This window comes from Callorhinchus milii, unplaced genomic scaffold (genome assembly GCF_018977255.1).
Source record: "Callorhinchus milii isolate IMCB2004 unplaced genomic scaffold, IMCB_Cmil_1.0 Scaffold1, whole genome shotgun sequence".
NCBI classification, from domain to species: Eukaryota; Metazoa; Chordata; class Chondrichthyes; order Chimaeriformes; family Callorhinchidae; genus Callorhinchus; species Callorhinchus milii.
In genome coordinates this window covers 107,919,804-107,943,697 of record NW_024704742.1, presented here as the reverse complement: position 1 = coordinate 107,943,697, position 23,894 = coordinate 107,919,804, and the positions used below count along the sequence as shown (strand labels likewise).

General features: G+C 44.6%; 1 protein-coding gene across 4 annotated transcripts in view; it reads left to right on the top strand.

Moving 5' to 3' along the window:
• The window catches only part of rgmb (repulsive guidance molecule BMP co-receptor b), a 138,526-nt gene extending 120,339 nt beyond the window's left edge, over nucleotides 1–18,187 (top strand). For 2 of the 4 annotated variants that reach the window (XM_042334164.1, XM_007893109.2), the window contains exons 5-7: nucleotides 10,348–10,544; nucleotides 12,746–13,302; nucleotides 15,481–18,187. In XM_042334164.1, the coding sequence (XP_042190098.1) occupies nucleotides 10,348–10,544; nucleotides 12,746–13,302; nucleotides 15,481–16,146 (1,420 nt within the window). In that variant the 3' untranslated portion in view covers nucleotides 16,147–18,187. Of the gene's footprint in view, nucleotides 1–9,798; nucleotides 9,846–10,347; nucleotides 10,545–11,907; nucleotides 11,933–12,745; nucleotides 13,303–15,480 lie in introns of those variants that run through there. The other 2 variants (XM_042334174.1, XM_007893110.2) reach the window with 2 other exon arrangements.
• The last annotated feature ends 5,707 nt before the right edge of the window (nucleotides 18,188–23,894 follow it).

Below are 23,894 nucleotides of genomic sequence, written 5' to 3'. Positions count from 1 at the left end.
CACAGCAAAATGCAGTGACTGTATTTTGTAGGACTTAATCCACAATTAATTTTATGAGGGAATGGCAAACAGAAGTTGAGTCATCTAGAAATGATTTTTGTCCACAGAAAGCAAAGCTATTTCTACCCTACAGGTAATGGAAGAAAAGGTGAGGTGACCTCTTAATGCCATAATCCTCCACAAATTTGATTCCATTTATAAAATGTATCAATGGGGTCAAAGGTTTTCCCTTAAACTCCCCACCCCCTCCCCTCCTTCAAGGTGGAGAATGCTCCTAGGGATTCAGGATAGTGTTGTATACATCGGCTTCATTCAGCTTCACATTGAGATGCTATTTTTGCATTACTTTAGATATGACAGTATTTGCAACTGGATTCAAAAATAATTCATAAATATCAAACCCTGCAGATAACAACAATAAAATTACCTGTGTATGGCCCAAGGCGTTGGACAATCAGTGTTTCGGATCTGAGCTGGGGGTTGGGATCAGGGAGGGTGGAGGGCAGTGTGGGAAGGAGGATGATTGAAGGCACGGTTGAAGAGGAGATTCTTGAAGGAGGCAAAGGAGGGGGCGAGGCGGAGGGACTGCGGAATGGACTTCCAGAGGGTGGGGGCAGAGTGGCTTAAAGTTCGCACGCCAGTCGTGCCCGCTGAGCAGAGGGAGCGGGCAGGTTGGTAGAGGTAGAGGGAAGCAAGGCCATGGAGGGCTTTGAAGGGGAGGACGAAGTTCTTGAACTGTATCCTCTGTGTGATGGGAAGCCAGTGGAGTCAGGCGAGGATGGGGATGATAGGGTCACAGAGCCTGGTGCAGGAGAGGACATGGGCTGCAGTGTTCTGGATGATCTGCAGCTTGTGGAGGAAGGAGTTGTGGAGGCCAACAAGCAGGTAGTTTACAGTCAAGCCGGGATGTAATGAATGCCTGTATGAGGATTTTGGCGGCCTGCGGTGTGAGACAGTGGCGGAGCCTGGCGATGTTCAGAGGTGGGGGAAGGTCATGGCATGGATGTGGGGTAAAAAGGATAGTTGGGGGTCAAACAAGATGCCAAGGTTCTGGACTCCCTCAGTGAGGTGGAGTGTGCAACCATGGATGGTGATGCTGTCAGTGCCTGAGGTGAGGAGGTGCTGACGAGGGCCAATCAGGAGGGCCTCGGTCTCGTTGAGGTTCAACTGAAGAAAGTGAGCTCTTATCCAGGACTTGATGTCTGACAGACACTCTGTCAGCACAGCAGTGGTCCTGGAGTCAAGGGTGGAGGCAGAGAGAGAGAGTCATCCGCATACAAATGGAGTTAACCCCATGTCTGCGGATGATGTTACCAAGAGGGAGCATATGAATATTGAAAAGGAGGGAACCAAGGACAGAGCCCTGAGGAACGCCGCACAAGACGGTACAAGACAGCTAATCACCTTTCCAGAACAAAAAGAAACACAAAAAAGCTGTTTGGTATGACTGGCGCGGATAAAAGAAAAATCATACTACCTGGGTTTCCTCCTGATCACTGTCCAGTGACCGTAGGAAAAAGGTGCAAACTGTGAATGTTGGTGAGGGCAGGATTGGCTTCAGCCGTCATTCTCCCAAACCCAGGTGCTTGAGGTTTCCAATGTTCCTTCGTGTGATTGATCACCACTTGGGTGATGCTTTTTTTTGCAACTTTTTTAAAACCGTCTCTGAAAACATACCTCAGCCTGAGTCATTGCCTGAAGGGATGGAGCAAAATAGCAGAAGAGCCCTCGGGTGCTAAATGTGTTATGTAAAATACCTGCACACTTAAATGCAAATATAAAATCCACTTTTAAAAAAATACTGTGCAAGCATTAAAAAAGCAAACCTATTTATTTTGCATTAACAAGATTTTTCAAAATTGGGACACATTCACGCTACAGTGACATTTGCAGGTAATATATACTGTACTTACAGGAATGTTGCATTTTGAATGATTGTCATGTTCATCTCTCGACACCTGATCCTATGCTAAGACTATTAAAGCCCTGTGAATAGGTAATAAGATGGAATAGGGTTCTCCAATGTGCTGAGCCACAGAATGTGCTTTGATAGTGGAGGGAGAATTTGTTTTGTAATATTTCAATAGTTTTAATTAAAACCTAAAATCGTTAAAAAGTTTTTTTCATAGCTTTCAAGATCAGAGCTACTTTTATCCAAATTGAATGCATCTCCATCAGAATACATTTTTAAGAAGTATGTTTATAAGATATGTTAGCTAATCAATTTCCTGATCTAAGCCAACCTGACTGGACTGCTGGTTGGTTGATGGGTCTGCCACTGCACAATGCAGTGATAGTGGTAGAGGTTGTGGGTGGTTGTAAATGCACAGCTGCAATCTGTCCATATATATAATGGTGTCTCCAGCACTTTGGAAAAAGTACTTGGGACCATCATTCATTGAGCTTTATTAAATGGAGCAGGAGAAATAAGAGACAAGATAAATGAAGCCCTGGAAAAAAAACAATTTTTGTTTTCCTGAGGTTATCTCATCAATCTGAGAAAAGGAATCCATGGATGTATCATGTTTGGTTTTTCTGATCTTATAGAATGGTGGAACAGGCTCGAGGGGCTGAGTGGCCTACTCCTATTTCTATGTTTCTATAAAGTTGTGGCAAGGGTTGAAAAGATCTAGGAAGTACATAAGTAAATGTGCTTTTTGAGGGGAGAGAAGTGTGTCCTTGGAGAGATCACCCAGTCTTCATACAGTTATATCATACTATATGTGATTCTAAGGAGATAAAAAAAATGTTTTTGCAATACTTGTAGATTGTGTAAAACAGAGAAAGAGTAATCAGTAATTTAGCACTAACATGTTATTGAACTAATCATACTTGTACTATATAGAGTACGCATTCTCAGTTGGTATCTTAGTAGCTTATTTTAATAATTGGCATTCATACATGAATTGTGGAGTCCTGTAATTAGGGGTTAGAGCAATTGCCTCGCAAGCGATAGACCTGGGATCGATTCCCGGCAGGGCGAAATGTTGGGCAAGTTTGCTTACTCCACACACTCCTGTTTACCTAGCAGTAAGTAGGAACCCGGTTGTTAGTTGATTGGCGGATCGCTTTTCTGGGAGTAATACTTTAAAAAAAAAATTGGTCACTCAATCCATGACTGTTTGTGGGACACTGCTGTGCGCAATTGGCTGCCACGTTTCACCCACAAAATATACAGTCAATTCACTTCACAGTATAATTGGCAAAGCGCTTTGAGACGTATAGAAGACGTGAAAAGCGCTATATCAAATGCAAGGATTATTATTATTGTTGTTGATGCAATTAATAAGACTGTTCTTGATTATTTAGCGCTTTGAGAAGTATAAAATCAGTATGTTGACTAGTTTGAAAGCAACAAAAATGCGTTGGCGCTACTGCAACTGGGTTTACGATGTGGAAGTTAATGAGGTGCTATTCATTGATAGCCAGGCATCTCACATATGTGTGGAAACCCATCACTATTGCCTAAGAGTATCTATACCAGTGAGAGTTCCACATAAGCATGTCCTTCACGTGGGGTAGCGTCCCGGAGCATTTGATTCCAGAAAGCATGAGGCACAGGTTGGTGAGAGCCAATGCTTGGGAACCCTAGAGTGAGTATTGGATGGTGAGATGGAGTTTAACCAGCTTAAATGACCCAACTTGCATATGAAAGCACTGTCTGGCAAGCTACCCGTTAATTCCACCTATCCAGTGGGGCTTTGGTTTGCAGGCTTGATAGGAGTTAATACTCATCAGCGTTATGTTGTTGGCGACCAGTGTAAGGGACACATATCTTTTTGGGATTCCACAGCTCATACTGAGGGAAGACTGGACATGCTAACCTTTGGAATATCCAATGGTTAATTTGGAAACTGTTTTTATTATCTTTTAATATTCAAGGTTCAGATTTGTTCCCCCTCCCCTCCCTCCCACCCAAAAAAAAATTGCTGAAAAAAGTCTTGGGTAAGGTACCTAAGAGGTGGTCTTATCAAACTACTCCAGTAAAAGGAAATTGAGCAGATATGACACCAATGGGGCTTCTGTGCACAAGATGTTATTGTGCGCTTTGTGCATATAATAATAATAATAATAATAACAGTCTACGACTGTTTGTGGGACATTGCTGTGCGCAATTGGCTGCCGCGTTCGCCCACAAATATACAGTCAATTCACTTTACAGTGTGTTCTGTGAAGCGCTTTGGGACGTCCTCCTGACGTGAAAAGCGCTATATCAAATGCAAGGATTATTATTATTATTATTATTATTATAATCCTTGCATTTGATATAGCGCTTTTCATGTCGGGAGGACGTCCCAAAGCGTTTCACAGAACACACTGTAAAGTGAATTGACTGTATATGTGTGGGCGAACGCGGCAGCCAATTGCGCACAGCAATGTCCCACAAACAGTCGTAAATTGAAAATTACCAATTTATTATTGTTTTGTTTTGGAGGGATTATTATCATGCACAATGCCAAGAGATGACATTATCAGTGACTTGGCAACCCAGGATTTGATAGTTTTTCACACTTGCTTTTGACATGGAGCCTTAGATATTGAACCCAGGCGATCATGTTACAACTGCTGAATTTCTACAATCTAAATTTAGATGTTCCTTAGCATTTCTGCATTTTCAACAGTTTTTGAATATGATCTCCCCATAAGATAACTGTGCAATCAAAATCATTAAGAGTTTCATTTGTTATAGTGCTGTCAACTGAACCAGGCTGTCAGAACTGTGATATTTGCACATGCATTCCTTTTGTTTTTAAAAAAACATGCTGTGTTGTTCCATTGTCTTTTTAAACACAAAATTAACTCACTCCAGAATACTTTTAAGGCAGACTCCTCACTTTTATTTCACTTAGGAAATGACCCGATTAATCCATGAACACCATTGTATGGTAATTCAATTGTACAGTTCGATTTCCACCATCAAATGATTTTTTAACACAATGATTGATGAGTATCTTGTGTACACACCAAAGGAACAGCTGTAGCATGTGTTTTGCTTTTCGGGTAAATGCAGCATCAAACAGTCAGTGCTGCTTTTTGTTTACAGCGAAGGAAGTGATTGTGTGTGACCTGCTGGAGTTATCCCCTACAATCCCATTCCTCTTTTCCGTTATCCTTTAATATTTGTCTCCAGGTATGTATCCATTTCCCTTTTTAAATGCTGTTTGGAATTGTTAATAGCCATTTTGGTAACAATCTGTGTTTATTTTTTTAAACGCCAGCAGAAGAATACTAATACAACAGATTTATTGAAGAGTAAATCATTGCCATTTTTAAAAAAAAGTTTTCTATTGACTTGGTGTCAAAAAAAATGAGTTGCACCAAGTTAAACTCTTCCCCTCCCTCATTTCCTGATCTCAGTTGCATCCAGGGTCAGATATCTCCCCAAAGGGAGAGGGAGTGGGTGGATATTGACCCCCAAGCTGCCTACACACAGCTTCTAGTGGAGGGCTGATATCAAGTTTTAGGAAAGGAGGGAACTGGCACAAGAAAAAGGAAGTCAATAACAACAATAATTAATCCTTGCATTTGATATAGCATCTCATCATGTTGTTGAGACATCTCAAAGCGCTTCACAGAATATATTGTAAAGTGGATTGACTGTGTATTTTGTGGGCGAAATACAGCAGCCGAATGTGGGAGTAAGTTTGCCCAATATATGTGTGTGTGTCTATATATATATTGTTTTAAATCAGTGTCTCTTGGAATGTCATATGTCATTGATTCCAATCTGGAGAGTTGCTTGACATCTCACTGGATCTCATATCACACATTCATTCCCAACAAATTGTGTATCATTATGTGTTTCTTTTTTTCTAAAAAAAAATTACATATAATTCATCTCCTGCATAGTCCCAGAGGTCAAAAGCATTGAAGAAATGACACATTCCAACTAAAATCGTTTGCAAGCACTTAAAGATTGCAGCATTGTCATTTCAGGTTTCCAAATGTTAAATAAAACCAATTGATGAAACTCTTCAACCATTGGAAAGCTCCGTTGCGCCACCTGGAGGGAGGGAGGGAGGGAGGGAGTGACTGTGTGCTGAGGGCTGTTTGTGAGCGAGTGCTATGTTAGTGTGTGTGTGTTGTATGAGTGAGGGCTGTGTTTGTGATTGAGGGCTGTGTTTGTGAGTGAGTGCTATGTGAGTGTGTGTGTTGTGTGAGTGAGTACTGTGTTTGTGAGAGTGTCGTGTGAGTGAGTGCTGTGTTTGTGAGTGAGTGCTGTGAGTGAGTCCTGTGAGTGTGAGTGCTGTGTGAGTGTGAGTGGTCTGAGTGAGTACTGTAAGTGCTGTGAGTGTGAGTACTGTGAGTGTGAGTGCTGTGTGAGTGAGTGCGGTGTGAGTATTGTGTGAGTGCGGTGTGAGTGCTGTGTGAGTATGAGTGCTGTGAGTGTTGTGTGAGTGTGAGTGCTGTGAGTATGAGTGCTGTGAGTGTGAGTACTGTGAGTGAGTGTGAGTGCTGTGAGTGAGTGTAAGTGGTGTGAGTGTGTGCTGAGTGAGTGCTGTGTAAGTGAGTGGGAGTGCTGTGAGTGAGTGTGAGTGCGAGTGCTGTGTGAGTGAATGCTCCTAGTGTGAGTGCGAGTGAGTGGTGTGAGTACTGAGTGAGTGTGAGTGAGTGTGAGTGTGAGTGAGTGCTGTGATGAAAGGAGTAGCAACTCTTAAATGGGACGCAGGGTGTTGGGGGTTTGGGTATTGCAATCATTTGGGTGCATTTCTTTCAAATCAGTCTTTAAGCTAAAGTGAGGTCATATATTTTCTGTGTGAGTGTGTGTGTGTGAGTGAGTGTGTGCTTGTGTGTGTGTGAGAATGAGTTTGTGTGAGTGAGTGTGTGTGCTTGTGTATGTGTGAGTGAGTGTGTTTGTGTGTGTGAATGAGAGTGAGTGTGTGTGTTTGTGTGTGAGTGAGTGTATGTGTGGGTGAGTGTTTGTGTGTGAGTGAGTGTATGTGTGGGTGAGTGTTTGTGTGTGAGTGAGTGTTTGTGTGAGTGTTTGTGTGTGAGTGAGTGTTTGTGAGTGTGTGTGTGTGTGAGAGTGTGTGTTTGTGTGAGTGTGTGTGTGGGGGTGAGTGAGTGTGTTTGTGCATGAGAGTGTGTGAGTGAGTGTGTGTGAGAGTGAGTGCTATGTGAGTGTGTGTGTTGTGTGAGTGAGTGCTGTGTTTGTGAGTGAGTGCTGTGTTAGTGTGTGTGTGAGAGTGAGTGCTATGTGAGTGTGTGTGTTGTGTGAGTGAGTGCTGTGTTTGTGAGTGAGTGCTGTGTTAGTGTGTGTGTGAGAGTGAGTGCTATGTGAGTGTGTGTGTTGTGTGAGTGAGTGCTGTGTTTGTGAGTGAGTGCTGTGTTAGTGTGTGTGTGAGAGTGAGTGCTGAGTGTGTGTTTGCTCATCACTCACTATTGCTTAAGAACCGCAGAGGTACAGCAGAATCAGACCCTCTGCCCCTCAGAGCAGCTGAACATCATTGTGCAGGAGGTTTGCGGACGGGGATCCCACACCTCTCCCTCACTCCGCAGAGAAGTCTCTCCAGAGGGACTGTGTGTGCAGTGTATTGTGTTTGTAAGGCATGTACTGAAGGCAGTGCACCTGCTGTATGTTCCCTGTGATACCCCCTCTCCCTCCTATTAATCATTTGCAGCCCTGGGATCGCTTTGAGTGATGATTAATCCCGCGCTTTATGCTGCTCCTCTGAACCATACAGTGAACATCGAGAAACAGCGCCGAGGTCTGTCGGTTTGCAAACAAGAAACCGAATAAACCCGCGTGTGTGGGTGCATTTTTTTGTGGGGAAAAAAAAGGAAGAAACTCTGTATTTTACGGCATATTTTTTATTTTATTTTTATATATATTTTATATTTTTTTATTTTATTTGGTGGCCCGGGGCTGGTGCTGCTGGTGGGGGGGCTGCTGGTGGTGGTGCTGCTGCTGGTGGGGGGGGGGCTGCTGGTGGTGGTGCTGCTGCTGCTAGTGGGGGGGCTGCTGCTGGTGGGGCTGCTGGTGGTGGTGCTGCTGCTAGTGGGGGGGGGCTGCTGGTGGTGGTGCTGCTGCTGCTAGTGGGGGGGGGCTGCTGCTGGTGGGGGGGCTGCTGGTGGTGGGGGGGCTGCTGGTGGGGGGGCTGCTGCTGGTGGGGGGGCTGCTGGTGGGGGGCTGCTGGTGGTGGGGGGGGCTGCTGGTGGGGGGGGGGCTGCTGGTGGGGGGGGGGCTGCTGCTGCTGGTGGGGCTGCTGGTGGTGGTGGGGGCTGCTGGTGGTGGGGGGGGGCTGCTGCTGGTGGTGGTGGGGGGGCTGCTGCTGGTGGTGGTGGGGGGGCTGCTGCTGGTGTGGGGGGCTGCTGCTGGTGGGGGGGCTGCTGCTGGTGGGGGGGGCTGCTGCTGTGGTGGGGGGCTGCTGGTGGGGGGGGGCTGCTGGTGGTGGGGGGGCTGCTGGTGGTGGTGGGGGGGCTGCTGCTGGTGGGGGGGCTGCTGCTGGTGGGGGGGGCTGCTGGTGGGGGGGGGGCTGCTGGTGGGGGGGGGCTGCTGGTGGGGGGGGGGCTGCTGGTGGTGGTGGGGGGCTGCTGGTGGGGGGGGGGGGCTGCTGCTAGTGGTGGTGGGGGCTGCTGGTGGTTTATGGTAACGTGTGGTCGGCTCTCTCTGGTGCAGAGGGCACAACCCCAGCACCTGTTGCTCAGTGAGGTCCAGCAGCCAAGTCATCCTCCACCACCACCACCACCACCTCCTCCTCCTCCACCACCTCCTCCTCCACCACCACCTCCTCCTCCAGGGCTCGGCTCACACTTGTGGGTTCACTGTGTGCAATCTTTTGTCTTTGCAATTGCGCCGTTGCTGTGGGGAGAGAGAGGTGTCTGTGTCATTCTCATTCCCGGAGTCTGTGAGTTTAATGAGTAATATTAACAGTGAGTTGTTACAAATGGCTGTATGTATGTCCCCTTTTCTGTGCCCCCCCTCACCCCCCCCCCCACTCCCTCACCCCCTCACCCCCCCCACCCCCTCACCCCCCCCCCCCCCCACCCCCCTCACCCCCCCATCCCCTTTCCCATCATCTCATCAAACACTCCGGGTCTCCCGTTGTCCCCCTCGGTATGTTATTGCTTCGCTCCTGTTTTTTCCCCGCGGGTTGAGGTCCCCCCCCCCCCCCTGTGTGTGTTTTCCATCCCCTGTCTCCCCCTCTCTGTCTCGTGCAGTATTGTTGATGACTATTTCCTGTGTTCAGCGCTGTTTCATTTTGCATTCACTGCTCTCTCTCTGTGTCTCTCTCTCTGTGTCTCTCTTTCTGAGCCTTAGTGCCCCCCTCCCCCTCTCTGCACTCCCCCCTCTCTCTCTCTCTCTCTCTGGGGGGGGGGGGGGGGGTTGGCGCATGCGCTCTGGCGGTGTCAGCGGATTGCCTCGGAACGCTGCCCCGGGGGGGGAGGGGGAGGGGGAGGCGCTGAGTGACAGCGGCGCCGACCAATCCCTGTCCTGTCCTGTCCGGGGGGCGGGGCCGGGGGGGGGCGGGGCCCCGGCGCGGCTCAGAGACAGAGACACCGCGCGAGACACCGACACCCGCACCCGCACCGCCCGCACCGCCTCCCCGCACCCGCACCGCCCGCCATCCCGCGCCCGCACCGCCCGCACCCGCCACCCCGCACCGCCTCCCCGTACCCACCCGCACCGCCTCCCCGCACCCACCCGCACCCGCACCGCCCGCCATCCCGCGCCCGCACCGCCCGCACCGCCTCCCCGTACCCACCCGCACCGCCTCCCCGTACCCACCCGCACCGCCTCCCCGTACCCACCCGCACCGCCTCCCCGTACCCACCCGCACCGCCTCCCCCGCTCCGCTCCGCTCCGCTCCGCCGCTCTCAGTGCCTTTCGCGGCGGTTACTCGGTGAGTTGTGTTATGTGAAGTAATTGTGTAAAAAAGTCTCTCCCCCACAGCACTGTGCAGTGTGTGTGTGTGTGTATGTGTATACATGTGTGTGTATGTCTATGTATGTGTGTGTATGTGTATACATGTGTGTGTATGTCTATGTATGTGTGTGTATGTCTATGCATGTGTGTGTATGTCAGTGTGTGTGTGTATGTCAGTGTGTGTGTGTATGTCAGTGTGTGTGTGTGTGTGCATGTGTGTGTATGTCAGTGTGTGTGTGTGTATGTATGTGTGTATGTGCATGTGTGTGTATGTCAGTGTGTGTGTGTGTATGTGCATGTGTGTGTATGTCAGTGTGTATGTGTATGTGTGTGTGTATGTGCATGTGTGTGTATGTCAGTGTGTGTGTGTGTATGTGCATGTGTGTGTATGTCAGTGTGTGTGTGTATGTGCATGTGTGTGTGTGTATGTGCATGTGCTCGTGTGTCTGATCTCTGCCCTGTGTCCGTGTGCCCCACAGGACGAGGAGAGGTTCGTGCCGCAGCCGCTGCCCCTCCTCCCCCCCCGCCCCCACCGAGCTGTGTCTGAGCAACTCCCATAGACCTGGATGGATGGGAATGGGGAGAGCAGCCGCTCACTACCCCGGGGCTCAGCGCCCACACACCGCCACAACAGCACTCATCATCATCATCATCATCGCCACCTGCGCCGCGACAGGTAACCGCTCTCACTCACTCACTCACTCACACACACACACACACACACAGGGGAGACACACACACACACACACAGGGGGAGACACACACACACACACACACAGGGGGAGACACACACACACACACACAGGGGAGACACACACACACACACACACAGGGGGAGACACACACACACACACACACAGGGGAGACACACACACACACACACACAGGGGGAGACACACACACACACACACAGGGGAGACACACACACACACACACACAGGGGGAGACACACACACACACACACACAGGGGAGACACACACACACACACACACGGGGAGACACACACACACTCACACACACACAGGGGGAGACACACACACACTCACACACACACACACAGGGGGAGACACACACACACACAGGGGGAGACACACACACACACACACGGGAGACACACACACACGGGAGACACACACACACACACACACACAGGGGGAGACACACACACACACACACACGGGGAGACACACACACACACACACACACACAGGGGGAGACACACACACACACACACACACACACAGGGGGAGACACACACACACACACACACAGGGGAGACACACACACACACACACACAGGGGGAGACACACACACACACACACACAGGGGGAGACACACACACACACACACACACGGGGGGAGACACACACACACACACACACAGGGGGAGACACACACACACACACACACACAGGGGAGACACACACACACACACACACACAGGGGGAGAGACACACACACACACACACACACAGGGGGAGACACACACACACACACACACAGGGGGAGACACACACACACACACACACAGGGGGAGACACACACACACACACACACAGGGGGAGACACACACACAGGGGGAGACACACACACACACACACACAGGGGGAGACACACACACACACACGGGGAGAGAGACACACACACACACACAGGGGGAGACACACACACGGGGAGAGAAAGACACACACAGGGGGAGAGAGAGACACAGAGAGAAACAGTTTCTCTTTCTGTGCCTGACTTTGCTACAAACTCGCCATCTCTCTCCAACCTCATTAGTTTTTTGGGGGGAACTCATGACTTTCTTTGAGAAAGAAAACAATACACCCCCACCCCCACCCCCCCCCCCAGCGCCCCCGCTGTGTGTTTGTTTTGCTGTTTGCAGGTTTGTGTTGTATTTACAGTTTGTGCAGCTAAAGCAACAGCTCGAGAGCCCTGAGCTGTGCTCAGCAGCAGCAGCAGTAGGGGATACATACAACGCAGTCAGTCTGTCTGCTGTTTGGTTTGCACATTAAACCCTTTCTTTTCTTCGCGAAAAAAAAGTTTCAGATCATGTTTAACGGTTTGTACCGAGGAGCTGTAAATCGGTTGTGTTTTTTTTTGCGCTGCGTGTGTGTGTGTGATTTCTCGGGTTATAAACGGGAACTTTGTGAATTGCAGGAGCTGTTTTGAGATTATTTGCCACTCTATAGAGACTGTGTTTACCAAAAGTCCAGGAACGGCTCAAGTTACCACCGTTTTTTTTCACTCCTGCATTTTTCCAGTTTGCCCATTTGTAGGCTCGACCATGTTGGAGCGTTAAAGCTGCTTTAAACATTGCTCCCCCCCCCCACCCCCGAAAATCAATCTATATTTCGGTTTACTGAATCATTCTTTCATCTTCTCCCCCCCCCCCCTCCCCCCCATTTGCATTTTGCTATTTGCTGTTTCTTATCCTTGACATTTTTGAAACCGTTTGCAAAACTAACCCATTTCAAGCCCGTTTGAAATACGTTGTAAATATTGCACAATATTTTGCTTTTCTTTCACGTGGCTTGTAACATTTTAACTGCACGTTTCGCTGTACTGTTTGTGCCAAATGCAACAGATTTGCCACCCCTACCCAATATGTTGAATCGCTCCCAAGTTGTTCTTGTGCATTTATTTTCCAGACAGATTTTTTTAAAAAAAAATAATTCCTCCCCCACTCCCCCCCCCCATACTTTGAAAAGATGTAGACTGCTTGGCAAAAAAAAAATTATTGTGATAAATATGATGGATTGAATTGGGACTGTATCCAGTTCTTTGTAGGAACTGGTTTTCCTAACAATGTAGTGTTTGTGTATTGATGTTGCAGTTATTAATGTTTTTTTTAATGGCTTGTCGTGTTTCACAGGGTATTGTCAACAACCACAATATCATCATCATCAGCAGCAGTGCAGGATCCAGAAGTGCACGACTGATTTTGTGGCTATTACATCTCACTTGAGCTCTGGCCCGGATGCTATCAGCTCTGAGTTCTGCACCGCCCTGCGAGCCTATGCCCTTTGTACCGAGCGCACGGCCAAAGCTTGCCGGGGTAACCTCGTTTTCCACTCGGCCATGCTGGGCATCACCGACCTGATGAGTCAGAGGAACTGCTCGAGGGACGGGCCCACTTCGATTGCAGACCCAGACACCACTCCAGTCAACCACAACATGGGCTTCTGTAACTACGAGAGTCGGGCTGGGGTGGCGAGGGGCTATGGAGGAGCAGCAGGCACCGGGCAACAGTCAACGCGCCGTTATGTGTTCTGTGGCTTGTTTGGAGATCCGCACCTCAGGACTTTCAGGGATCATTTTCAGACTTGCAAAGTGGAGGGAGCCTGGCCCTTGATTGACAATGACTTCTTGTCAGTGCAAGTGACTAATGTCCCTGTTGTACAGGGATCCAGTGCTACAGCTACAAACAAGGTACAGATCCCACTTTATTTCCCATTATGAGATTGAATATAATGTGTGTGTGTGTGTGTGTGTTGGGAGAAGAGAGAAGTGATTTGATGCTGGAAGAAAAATGCAATTTATGATTCCATGATTATTTTTGTCACCAAAACAGGAAGTTTGGAGGTGGACTTGAGGAAAGATTTATTTTTTTTAAAATCGTACGAGTTAAGGTAGTTTATGTAAACATTGTGGAATTTCCATTTGGTAAGGTCTATCGTAGTAGTAATAGGAATGTGGCGTGGAGTGAATTCTCATCATTAACTCTGATTGCTTTATAAACAGCTGTAAATCTTGCAAGTTTCTTGTATATCAGGATTGATTCAACTGAGTCTACTTCACTGTATATTTTCCCTTTCCAGTTGCACAGTGGAGTTAGGGTAGCAATGATGTCTTAGCAAAAGCTAGATGTTATTTGCGAAGCAAAGCCTCATTCAAGATCAGCATAAAGTAAAATGATCACCGTGTATTTTTACTGATTTTATTTGTAAATATTTTCAGTTGCTTGAATTGATTTTTTTTGGTGAAAGTGTGGACTTTGAGAATGTATCATTCTTGGAGGGAGGTGGGAGGGGAGCAATGAATCACAGAATCTCCCAGAATATCTTAGTGTATATTGCAGTGTTTATTTATTTTGTTAGCAATGTTCTATAAATCAGCAGCGCATATGAATTGTGGCAATTTCATGCTCATGACAAACCCATGTGGTGTTTGGTCGGTCTGCGATCTTTTACTGGATCTTCCCATGTTCTTTTTTTCGCAAATGCGTTTTGAAGGGACACTGTGTAATTGTACCTTGCACCATTCTCAATACATTTCCGAGGGTTTCTTCACTTAACATGAAAGGTTTTGGTGAGCAAGACGCCATCAATTTCTACCCTTAAGCAGTATTTGCATTGTTTCAGCCTTTGTTAAATGCTGTTTGAAAGAGTTTTTTTCCTAATCAGTTTGCAAATGAGTAACCGTAGTCACTCGAAAGAATGTAATCCCATTTACTGCTACCATTGGGGTTTTAAGGTAAATCTAATCGGATACCCAGCTAATGAGTTACCTGTATGGATATTGAAGGGCTTAAACATAGATACCGTCAATTTCAAAGAAATGACAATAAAATGTTTTTCCTTTTTAAAAAAAAAGTCTAAATTTTAATAATAATCCTTCCATTTGATGTAACCCCTTATCACCTCGTTGAGATGACTCAAAGGGCTTCAGAGAATATACCGTAAAATAAATTGATTGTATATTGTTGGTGAAACAAGCAGATATCTGCGTGTTTAGTGATTGAACACAGCAGTCTTTGAATCCTGTTTTCATCTTTGAAATGGATGTAATATTCTGCTCAGCGTTTGACGAGCGTTTAGAATAAAATTAGAAAATTCAGTAGGACCTCACTGTAGTGGTGTAATATTGTCTTTGGAGCAGAATTGTTACAGCAGTTAACGGGTTAAGCTGCTGCATTGATTCTTTTTCCTTTGTGTTCTGGAGGAGATTGATCATTTACCGCGTCTCACACCTGGTTGACTGACTTAAATGAAGTATGTGAAGCTTGATTTGTATGTGTCTGTCTTAAAGGAGCTGCCCTGTCGAGATCTTTCTGATAGTTGTGTAAACAAACTGCGGCTAATCATTTATATTAAAAAAAATCAGACCACAGCTTGAGGGCAATCATATATTTTACTTTTGCTTCCACCACCAACCCCACGATCATGGATTGCTCTCTTATCCTGGAGCGAAGCCCATTTAAGCAGGTCACTCTGTTGTGTTCACACCCTGTGCTGGCTTTTCTGCACTTTTCACAGTTGAAGCGAGCGTGTGAACCTGAAAAGAGCAGGGAAACCTGGCAGGTTGGACCACATTATTTTTCACCCCCCTGATGGTTTTAAATTTCCAAATGTGCATCATTTTCAAATAGAGGTGTCATTTCTGTAATTGTTCTTTTTTTAAAAAAAAACTAAATATTTTTTGTTTGATTCATTGAAAAGTGCACACATTTTAAAAGGAAAGAAATTTGGTGCGAGTCTGTCAAATATTGCTCAGCAGTGTACGAATAATATCTTCTCTGCAGTGATCAACACTTGACGTGATTTGTTCAGCTGTTCGGTGTGATGTCTGTTATTGTATACTGAGTGTGCACGGCTTCATTTCTTTCAGATAACCATCATATTCAAAACCTATCACGACTGCACAGATCAGAAGGTTTACCAAGCGAGGACAGATGACCTGCCTGCAGCCTTCATCGATGGTACAACAGTAGGAAATGGTTGGGTAAAGAGTTTGTGGATCGTAGAGAAAGCCAATGGCAAACACGTGGAGGTGCACGCAAAGTACATAGGAATGACAGTCATTGTGCGCCAAGTGGGACGCTATTTAACCTTTGCGTTGAGAATGCCTGAGGAATTGGCCCTGTCTGAGAATGACAACCAAGGACTGCAACTCTGTGCCCGTGGCTGCCCAACGAATGAACGCATTGACGAAGGTGGCCATCTCCCTCTTCCGGCCAGTAGTCAAAGCCACCTGCAGCTTCCCCACAATCAGTGGAGGAGTTCTTACACGTTAGAAAACGCAACAGCCAAATGCTATGAGAAAATCCAAGTAAAGGACGTCTATTTTCACTCCTGTGTTTTCGACCTGCTGACGACCGGAGATGCAAACTTTACATCAGCAGCTTACAGTGCTCTCAAAGACCTGGAGACATTGCACCCAAAGAGAGAGCGCTGGCATATCTTTCCCAAGAGCAACGGTGGAACCCGAAGCGACACAGCATTATTTGCCGTTTCTGTTGGACTGCTTTCTTTTGTTGTGATTGTGTTTTTGTAGTTTTTTTGTTTATAAAAATATTAAATATATATTGTTATAATATATTCAGAAAAGTATATATGTATATACAGTATATATGAAGGGATGGCAATCCTGAGCAAGTGTGAGATTGTACATATTGTGTCATTTGTTACGTAAGTTCATATGAAGTTGGATGTTGTGTACTTATTTTGTCAAAAGTTTTTGCAAGTTGTGTATGAGTTGTGATGCCCCGCAGTAGGGTCTGTTGTTACAAAGGGCACTTTATGTTTCCACTTACTGACACTTAAAATGGCTACCGGTAAATGGCTATGATTTACTTCGCTGTCTGTCCTGTCAACTTTTCAAAACAAAACATTTGGTATACGGTCGCAGCAGGATTTCCAGATGTGCTTCTTGGGTCATGAAATAGAAATGTTTATGTGTAAGGAGTGAATTGTCTAAATATGTAAATAGTTAACTTATTTATAAATGTCCTGCTAGCTAAGATGAACATAAGAGCAGATTCCATACTACTTCTGGTGTGTTCACTCTGCTGTGAGTGTGGTGCCACCTCGTGGATTGCACTTGAGTTACTTCAGTGTTCAGGTCAGCAGTGATTACAAACTAAATATGTGATTGTAGAAGAGGGATTGTTTATGCCTTTTAGAATTATGGTTGTGTTGGTTGAAAACATGTTTTTTAAAAAAAAAAACAGCAGAAGGTCGATATTGGACTGAATGTTTTAAAAGCTACTGCCGTAGAAGACTTTTTTTCCCTAGACCAGTAAATGTGTTATCTTGTGACATTTGCATGGTTAACTATATCTTACGGCTTAACAGTAATGGAAGTATCCAGTTCTGTTGCACTTAATTTTTCTCCTTTGTCTTTTGAGTTCCTCTCAGACCACATGCCAATCCCGGACTGACAGATGGGCTGCGAGAATTGGCCCTGAGCTTCCGTCAGTCTGGATGTGACTCCTGTAAGAGCCTGGGCAGGGGAGTCCTCACTGTGATTCCTACTCTCACTCAGTAACATCTCCAGAATTGGCCACAATGGGGCACTCAGATGTGAGGAAGTCATAGTTGCACACCTAGCTCAATCGCATTGGAGCACCAAGATGCTGTGCCGCCTTTGAGTTCTTGTTTTATATATCAATCTACGTGACTTCTGCAGTGCAAAGTAAACCAGTGCAGTAGAGCAGCAGTGAGGCAATATTGGGTCCTCGTTCATGATCCTAGATAGAGGTCTAAATTGGAAATATAAAGGTCAGGTGGAAATGAGTTCTTGCTAAATATAATCTGCCAAACGCAAATTGGTCTCATCAAAATGCTGTGTACTCTTGAGATAAATGTTCTTGCATATGTATATGAATGAATTCATGCAGCTTTTCCCACAGGCAGGCTCAGAAAAGGTTAGGGTGGCATTAATGAATCCGCTAATTGCTTTGTTGTCCAGTGACCATATCACTTGTTTTACTTTTCCTTGGATTCATTTCTCCCAGACATGTACAACTTTCACCTACTCCTGTTGCAGAAAAGCCCTTCAAAATATCTGGTTTATTCATACAATGTATCTGGATCATTTTTATCAGGGATAAAGGCAAACTGAAGAGCATTTTCAGGGCTCCCCATTAAAGTGTACAGTAGAATTATTTGTCCGGTCTATCTTGAGGACTAATGGTGGCATTTTCATTCCAAATGGAGTTCACAAACTGGATTCCTGTAATCCTTCCACCATCATTAAGCACGCTTATTGGGCCTGAAGTAAAAGTATTTTCTCAGCTGGACTTGAGTGGAAATCTTAGATCACTTGATGAGTGAGTATCCCAGAAAGCTAATGTTGAGCCCTGAACATCCCCACCCCCCCACTCTCTGGTTTTCTCCTTTCAGTGAAATTTAACAGATTCTGGCAGTGTGTCAGACTCTCCTCAAACTCTTTTACCATGTGCTTTTGTACCTGGCTACCATTCCTAAGCCACTGAAGTAAAGAGACCTGCAAGTTTGTATATTTTAAAAGAAAATCGCTGTTGAAGTCAAACGTGCTGATAAAATGAAACGTGCATTAAAATTGTGTTAGGAAATACATGGCTACTGTCTACTTCTTACATTGATATTCGCAAGAACTGCAGCACGTTTTGCTTGTGTTTGGGGACAATTGTATGGTGATTGTGTGTGTGTTTTACTCCATCCATGTGTTTGTTTGAGGGCTGGGTTCCTCATCTATAAACGGACATCTTCAATAAAATGATAGTGGTTTGGAAAGAATGCCTGTATTTTTCTAGTGCCTTATTGCACAGAAATATCTCACAGGTTAATTACTGTTAATTGTAGTGACTGATTCTGTAAGGAATCACGGTAGGCATTTGCCCCAGCAAAGTCAGACAAACAGCAATGAGGTGAAAATAATCTAGAGGATTGTTGGCCAAGACATTGGGATAAACGCCCTTTTTGAATAGGGTCATAATGCCCGCTGACAGACAGTAGCTGGTTCAATGTCTCCTCGGAAAGACCGAATCTCTGACGATACAGTGCTCCCTTAGTAATGAACTGGAGTGTCAGCCTAGACAGTGAGTTGCAGTCCCAATGTGAAGCTTGGACACAAACACCTGACCCAGAGGTCAGGGCCTAAATGCACACATTTAAAAGAATAATACAACAGGAACATTGACAGTGTCAGCAAATTCTAAAGGGAACTACAGTATATAGATTTTTGTTTAGAAGGATGTGATTTATAGAGAATAAATATTGGTGTTTTTCTAATTTTAGGAGAAGACATGGGTCACAAAGTCTCATAAGTTTTGCGTGTTCCTGAAATCATCTAGTTTCACTAACATGTTAAGCATTTAAAATATTGGTTTCATAGCACTAGCAATTTTTTGAAGAATAATGTAGCTGAATATGTGTTTTGAGTGTATGAATCTTGTATTTAATATTGGGTCACTGCTATTAAGAAATACAAGTAGGTACGGAATAAGAGTATGTATAGTAATCGGAAAAGGCCATTTGAATCATAAAACTACTCGATATTGCAGTAAAGTGTTAGGAGGCAACCTTCATTTCTCCATAATTTGAGGAGAGAAATTCCACTTGGGTCTAGACTTACAGCATTTTTAAGAGCTTGAAGAATTTTGGAAATTGTTGAATTCAGTCTTAATGTTGAAGTTGGTTTTCTGTAGTTCTTAAAATACCACATAAAAAGAATAATTCTTTACCCAGTTGGAATGTCAACCCACTTGTACTTCCAGATTCCTGTTTCTGCCAAATTGCAGCAGGAAGACGAGCTAAGCTATTTGAAAGAAGAAACTTATTAGCTGCCCTCACATAGCTAGTTGTTTATTTCAGGGTAAACTCCCCTTTTAGACAGCACACAGAATGTGGCAATGAGGTGGGCTGAGCGGCAACATGACCCCCAGGACTTCAGCAATCACACTGAGTGTGAAAGTGACTCAGAGACACTTCTCCTTTCCAGAGTCTGTCTCCTTGGTTGGTGTGGCAACTACATAGCTGTCCTCTTGGCTCAGTTGGTAGAACTCTCACCCCGGCTCAGAAGTTTAAGCTTTCAAGCCTCTACGTTGGGACTTAAATTTACAGACTAGGATGACACTGAAGTGTAGTTTTGGAAGAACACTGCATTCTTTGGATGAAACGTAAAACTAAGGTCCCATCTGTATCGAGGTGGATGTTATAAATCCCATTACACAATTTAAAAAGAGAAGGGAGTTTTGCCTCATGTCCTGGCAAACAATCCTCCAAATAAATTGGTCATGGCTGTATGTGGAACTTGTACTGTGTGCAAAATGGTTTGAAGCGTTTGCTCACAAAAACAGTCACTATAGTTTACAGTAATTGCTTGAGGAAAAAGTGATTTTCTAGGTTATGGGAAAAGAGCAGAGAAACGGGATTAGATTTGTAGTATCTGAGAGCCGGTACCAGCACACACACAAAGGAACAAACACGAAGGGCTAAATGGACTCCCATCTGCACTGTAAACACAAACTAATCCTGCAGATAAATTGGGTTATTCACCTTATGGCAGTTTTGGGACTGTGCTTTACACAAATTGTGTTCTGTTTGCCTACACATACAGCCAGCGAGGGCATTTGACAGCAATTCCCTGTGAGGTTTTAAGATATTAGTATTACAGGCACTATTTCAAATGCAAGGATTAATATAAAGTTTCTAGGATTCTGACAGCCAGATGGGTTTCAAAACAAGCATTATAATAATAATAATCCTTGCATTTGATATAGCACCTTATCACGTCTTCGAGACGTCTTAAAGCGCTTCACAGAATATACTGTAAAGTGAATTGACTGAATATTTTGTGGGCGAAACACAGCAACCAATTGCGCACAGCAGTGTCCCACAAATAGTTGTGGATTGAGTGACCAATTTTTTTTTGAAGCAATTATTACCCCCAGAAAAGCGATCTGCCAATCAACTAACAACCGGGTTCCTACTTACTGTTAAGTAAACAGAGGCGTGTGGAGTAAGGAACCCTGCCCAAGGTTTCGCCCTGCCGGGAATCGAATCGCTTGCGAGGCGAGTGCTCTAACCACTGAGGTACAGGACTCCAAACATTAAAAGGCTAAACAAAGGTTTAATAAGAAGTTACAGAAAATAAAGTTAATATTCAAAGTCATCAAAATTCAGAACGGAAAAAACAGGCAATCAATTTCCTCTGATTCTGATCATGAGAAATATGGCAGTGCAGTCAAATCATAGTAATTACAAACTAGAGCATCGCCCTGTGGGTTCTGTTGGCAACAGCAATGCATCATTTATTTTAACATAGGAAGGATTGTGGATAATTCCGACAAATTGTGCAACCAATAAAAGGGTTATAAATAATGAAGCATGAAATGAGTTTTACCTCCCTGGAATGTCACAGAATATCTTGCATTAAATTCACCGGTGGTTTGAGTGTTTCTGATATACAAAGATGGTGCGAAACAGACTTCAAACACCTTTTCTCAATAACTCAGTGCTATTTTCACATTGAATTGCTGCTAACAGCAAAGTAGGGCCCAATTCTCACCTTTCGACTCCAATATATCAAATGCAAAGATTATTATAATTTTTTTTAATTTAAAGATAGCCCATTCAGTTTTGGCAGATGTACTGAAAGACAATATTGCATTAGTTTTCACCAATGTCTCAATGTTGGTTTAGGGTTTTAAGAAGGACTGTACTACATTGTTTGCAAACACTGTTGCACACAGGCCTGAATAACAAAAAAATACTTTTACACAGTGTCTTTTGCATAGGGAGGATGTTTCAAAACACTTCAATCAGCTGACTAGGGGTTAGGAGCCAATGGAGCCAAGCGAGGGATAGGGGTGATGAGCTTGCAGAGCCTGGTGTGGGAAAGAACATCACTAAATCACAACTTAAACATTTCCATCTGTTTGTGAATGTCTATGTGTATGTATGTATGTATTTGTACAATTGTAGTTACATTTGTGTATACAAGGGGAGATGAGGAGAATTTTTTTCATACAGTGAGTTGTTCGGATCTGGAATTCATTGAGTGAAAGGGTGGTGGAAGCTGATTCGATAACAACTTTCAAGAAAGAAGTAGATAATTATTTGGCGAGGACAAGTTTGCGGGGCTATGGGGAGAGAGCGGGGGAGTGGGATTGATTTACTGTTCTTTTCAAAGAGCCGGCACAGACACGATGTGCCGAATGACCTCCTTCTGTGCTGTATGATTCTGTGCTGAGCTGTGGAGTCCTGTAGCTCAGTGGTTAGAGCACTCGCCTTGCAAGCGAGACACCTGGGTTCAATTCCAGGCAGAGGGCGAAACCTTGGGCAAGTTTCCTTACTCCACACAGAGCCTAATAATAATCCCTACAAAATCAAAAAAAAATTGGCAATTTCCAATCCACGGCTGTTTGTGGGACACTGCTGTGCGCAATTGGCTCCCGCGTTTCGCCCACAAAAATATGGTCAATTCACTTTAAAGTGTATTCTGTGAAGCGCTTTGAGCTGTTGAGAAGACATGAAAAGTGCTAAATCAAATGAAGGATTATTATTTATTATTATAATTCTATGATTCTATGATAAGCATTTATGGATATGTAATATGTGTTTGTACCTATGTATATTTGCAGACAGGCGAGGGGTTTGTGTGGATATGAGTTTGTCTTCATTTAAAAATACATGAATTCAAAGATTTTATCAGGTATCAAGGCTGATACTAACTCTTCACATTTTCTGTTGTAAAGAGAATGTGTGCTGAGCTTTGCACAGCGGCTCAGGTGGTGGAAAAGATGAGGTCACTCTCGCCTTTTCACAAAATGTGACCCTTATTTAATCATCTTATTTAAAACTACACATTTTCTCTGGTTTTGCAAGGTCATATGTGAAATGAGATTCCCCAGAAGAGGTCTGTGCGCTTGCGAGTCACCCTCACATACTCAGGCCTATCTATGATTTATGACATTCTTTGTAATGTGTTTGTCTTTCATGAGCTCCAGTAAAAGGTTATTCAAACACAACCACTGGATAAAGAATCATAACACTGACATACAGGATGTCATTAAAGGAATACTGCACGATAAGCCTTAGAATCACCTTGTCCTCAAGTATTGCCATAAAATTACAGGACCATTCCTTCAACAAACTGCTTTCATTTTTGTACATGATCGTTTGAAGAATTTTACCCAGCAAAGTCACTCTCCTTATCCAAGTCACTCTCCTGATCTAACAATCCTCCAGAAAAACTGATCATTCTGTTTGTTGGGCATTGCTGTGCATAAATTGGCTGCAGTGTTTGCCCACAAATACACAGTCACTACACTTCAGAGGAATTATCTGTGAATCGCTTCGAGATGTGTCCACGTTATAGGTGCTAAATCAAATGTAAGTATTATTGTTACTGTATACTATAATAATCCCTCCAAAACAAAACAATAATAAATTGGTCATTCTCAATCCACGACTGTTTGTGGGACACTGCTGTGTGCAATTGGCTGCCGCGTTTCGCCCACAAACATACGGTCAATTCACTTTACAGCATATTCTGTGAAGCTCTTTCAGACGTCTAGAAGACGTGAAGAGCGCTACATCAAATGCAAGGATTATTATTATATTATTATTACAGGGCAGTGCAGTTTTGCAATCAATAGATTTTGAACAGCATTTTTATTGCAGAGGCTGAAGTAACACAAAACACTGGTGGCATAACATATTATACAATCAATAACATCCTGCTTGCAAAGGGAACCAGGGTGAGAGCGTGGCAGAAACATTTCGCTTTCTCCTGTAGATTTTAATGTTTACATTTATTGATTAGAATATCTCCAAATCAGCAGATGAATGAATGTAGGGTGTAACCTACAGCTGCAATCCTGAAATTATGAAAAGCACCTGCTTAGTGATTTCAAGTTGAGTTTAACATACTTTTATATAAGTAACTGGGAGGTTTGCAAAAAACATTTACAGCACAGCCAAGAGGTTCATCTTTGCACACTGCAGTGGGAGAGTTGAAAACTAAGTCTCTCCTCATTCTATTCATTTATACTCTCTCCACATTCACTGTTCACTTCATGCCTCTTTTTCAACTGAGAGGACAGAGAAGAAACCGCTCCTCTGTTTACAGTACAAATTAGCTCAGTGGTTAGAGCACTTGCCTCGCAAGCGCAAGACCTGCGTTTGATTCCTGGCAGGGCAAAACCTTGGACAAGTTTCCTGATAATAATCCCTCAAGAAAAAATACAATAATAAATTGGTCACTTCAAACCACGACTGTGTGTGGAACACTGCTGTGCGCAATTGGCTGCTGTG